General features: G+C 32.7%; 1 protein-coding gene across 1 annotated transcript; it reads left to right on the forward strand.

Annotated features, from left to right (window-relative positions):
• LOC123720212 lies at positions 1-3822 on the forward strand. Its single transcript, XM_045676750.1, has 2 exons — positions 1-394; positions 3518-3822. The coding sequence occupies exons 1-2, from the start codon at positions 1-3 to the stop codon at positions 3820-3822; spliced, it is 699 nt and encodes a 232-aa protein (XP_045532706.1).
• The last annotated feature ends 323 nt before the right edge of the window (positions 3823-4145 follow it).

The following is a 4145-nucleotide window of genomic DNA, read 5'->3' on the forward strand; positions in this document are numbered from 1 at the left end:
ATGGCTGTATTGTGCTGGGCGGCGCTCACCTCTGCCGCCCGGAGTGACTTGACCAAACTATTATCCCTAAGTGCGAGGAACAGTGACGGTTCTGTTGTCAATGTAACCAGTGCATCAATAGTGATACCATCCTATAGTGTTCGCAACTCGAGGAGTCCTCAAGAGTTTCAGAAATATGCATTCCGGCCACGCGCTATGCCGGAAGCAAAGTATAAGTCGGAAGTGCTGTACCCTGGTAGCTACTTCGATATTCCTCAAAAGAGCGAGGAAAAACAAACGAAGGAGGTCTACTCGCAGTTCCAGCCACAGGCAATACCTTTGAGAGAAGAAGGAAGGGAGTTGGATGATGAGCCGGAAGACATCGCTGACCAGGCTACGAGAAGATCATTGTCATGTAGGTATCTTATTAATATTTTGTCTTTCAGGTTTTGAGACAACTACTACTGCCTACTTGTATTTTACATTATCATACACAAAAGCTAGGAGAAATTTGATATCATGCTGCATTTAATCTACAAAAAATAATATATGAATATACGGAAGGATGCACTTTTTTGCACATGTAAGTATTCAGATTTAAATTAAAATATCAATCCGGAAGAACAAACCGCCATTCGATCGTACTGCCTCGATCTACTGTGTTAATATTTAATAACACAAAAGGATGACCTACTTTAGATACATAACAATTTAGTGTTTACAACATTCCTAATTTTACAGGGCAATTGTGGACGAGTTTTATGTCTTTTGGCAATTTACTGGGGGTCTTCCATGTCTTTAAGTCAACGTCTCAATCGCGGAAATATTGCATTACTTAGAGACATAAAATGTATAATAACCAACGTATTTCCATTTTTGTATGTTATATTATTTAATTACTTAGAAATCTACCATTGATCTAAATCTTGTTTTAATGGCTATCCATTTTCTTCACCGTCCAGTAATTTTGAACCACAGACTAAATTTTCATCGAATCTAAGCCACAATCATTTCCGCTTGTGGACATTATTATTTATGGTACTGTTATTGAATGTTAACAGCTGTGTTTAACGATCCATAGATTATAAATTTACTATAATTTGGAATTGAATATCCCAAATAATGATTATGTACGTTTTGTTCTAAGACGAACTAATATTTCATTAATAGCTTTGAATAAATGAATGAATGATCACAACAATATTCGTGCAACCTGGTGTGGTCTATACTAGTACGATTTCAAATATTTGCGATGCTCCAATTAATTTACTTAGTTTAGTAGCACATGGCTAATAAGACTGGATTAAAATCCAGCATCAATGTATCTAAAATATAATGTTTCACAGAAGTGCAGTTTGCCCATTCTGATTCGGGATAATATATAAATAGAATAAATTTAAATAAAGCCGATTTATCCTTGTCCTTTCATCTTCCCGTTAAAGTACTTACTTCAGGGATACCTCTATTGTGATGATTTATTAAAATTTATCAAGATTTCCGTTCTATAATAATTAGTACTACCAATGTACGAAGGCGGTTCGTTGCGCTATACTTATGTACGTTATACATATATCGAGAACCCTTTCATGGGTATCGTTTACTGATGGTTGATATTTTGACCCGCTTCAATTTCTACTCAATAATTTTCTTTCCCTTTCAAGCAAGTTCTAACTGAGGACATATTGAAATCAACACACAAATGTTCGAACGACGTCAAGGTAGATTGCATTTATTGTTAATTTGCAAAATGTATTAAAACTTCAGTCCTTTATATATTCATGATGACGATGTAATGTAAATAACATTTCATCCTTACATACTATTTAATTGACTGCGGACAGGTTTCTGTTCAGTGTGATGTTTAAGAATTATTTAAGGGTAGTAGTTTTAAAAATGGTATTATGTAAATTGACTGAAATATTATAACGTAAAAATTCTTGCCGAAATCCACGGTGAAAATGCGGGTGAAAATACTGGCGAAAGCAAAATGGCCAAAACGATAAAATCGAGTAAAGGCACGGGAAATATATACGACGTATTGAAATTGAAAGCAAACATTATCATGTTTGCAACATAACAGCGAAATCGGAATATTAAGTTCATATAATTGCATGATTGAAAGTCACGCACAGGATAAAAAATATTCCTCATTCCTAATGAAATGATGTATTACTATTGACATGACATTTCGTGTTTGTTTTCTATTTACAGTTGAATGTACTTTGAATATATTTCAACGTATTAATTTAAAATAATTGGCGGTAAAAAATACTAAAATATAAACAATTTTATTCAAATAATAATCAGAAGTCATTTAAACATAACAGTTTTCATTGAAATTAAATTAACGTATTATCTCTGTATCGGTCCAGATTGCCCAGATTTTTTTTTAATTTATAAGAATCAAACTATTGGCATGTACTATACAAGTTTTACTATACATGTAAAAACAAGTTCACGTTACCCATGCATGGATTGAATGAATTTGTTCGGATTTTGTTTTTCTGCAACGGACGCAAATTAACATGCTCTAAGAGACACATACACATACCGCTGCACGAGGGGGGGATAAAGTGGGGGAAAGGGTTTCTATTGGGGTATTTTAAGGTAAAACGGGGCGATTTTTTAACAGTTTTTAAAAAGCTAGCATAGCGTAATCGCTAGCATTAGGCTATGTATAATCTGTTGCCATTAATTATGAATGATGATGATTAATTTATAGGCATAGGTAATTTGCAATTGACAACGGGTCTTATTATTAGCAAAACCTAAGAGAATCCAACGAGATAACCGTTAATAACATTAAACGTCATTAGCGGCATAAAATGTAACATTAAGGAGTAACTGTTTGTTAACACATATGTAACAAATTTAAAAACTCATTTAATCACACTAATATTAAGCAAAATTATTTCTTAGCATATGAGATTTGCTGTGAAATACTTAAATTAATTGCTTTATAAGTTTAAAAAACGACTTACTAACTTTTTTATAAGATCTAAATGCCGTGGAACATTGTCATCTACATCGAGTGAATCCACGCTTCACAGTTCTAACATCTATAATCAACAAAGTCTTTAATTATTTTCAGGTTAAACAAGAAATTAATTTCCCGTGAATGCGATAGGAAAACGCATGCAATGGTTTTTATAACGCGAACAGTTATTCATTGATTTTATCTGAATTTCAGTCTTAAGAGATATTATTATAGTATATTATTTTTGTTTCCATATACAATAATATGATTTATAGAAGTCTCGATTAGTATTACTAACATAGCTTCTAAGCCATTGTTCCTGTGTTGTCCGAATATTTTAATTAAAATGTATCAAGAGAGTAACTGTCATCTAAAAGAGTTTATTTATTATATAACAGAAATTGATAAAATAATTTAAGCATAATTGTAGGGTATGGGAATATTCATTCTAATCTTTAATTTTTTTCCACAGTTTAAATTTAAATAAACATTAGTAGTTAATAATTTATATCAAGCTTTGATTTTACGTTAACAACCACTTATTAAATCATCTCGTTCCAGACATCTTTGGAGGAGAAGCAGACGAAGAACCTGACGATGAAGATGGAGAATACGAACTCGAAGAAGAAGACACAGGTGAAGAGTCCAAATCGAAGAACAAAAGAAAGAAAAATAAAAAGGGCTTAAAGAACAAGCGTTATTCTAAATATATGCTACCTCTTCTCTTAGCCTATAAAATGAAATACGTCGCATTAGTCCCAGTTATGATTGGTGGACTGGTTCTATTAGCTGGGGCCACGGGCTTGGCTGGTTTCTTCTTTGCATTATTCGCGGCTACAATGGCCTTGCAGAAGGGAGGTTACTAAGTCGACGAACTCGTTGCCATCAGTTACAATAAGGGCGAGCGCTATCTGTGATTTATCTATTTTTAATTGGTGTTGTGTATTCGATATTTAAATTTAATTTGACAGTTCCGATAAATATTTATTGACAACTGACTTGTAATAATCGGAGTTATAAATTCATATATAGACATTTTTATTGTCGACGAAATTCTCAAAATATGGGACATGACATCATCTAGGTAAACAACGAACTAAATTATCGTTTTCTATAATTTTGTATATTTCAATTTTCACCACTAAATGTTTACGATAACAATGCTATTGTAAATATTTCCTCTTATAAT

The sequence above is a fragment of the Pieris brassicae genome, chromosome 2, assembly GCF_905147105.1.
Source record: "Pieris brassicae chromosome 2, ilPieBrab1.1, whole genome shotgun sequence".
NCBI classification, from domain to species: Eukaryota; Metazoa; Arthropoda; class Insecta; order Lepidoptera; family Pieridae; genus Pieris; species Pieris brassicae.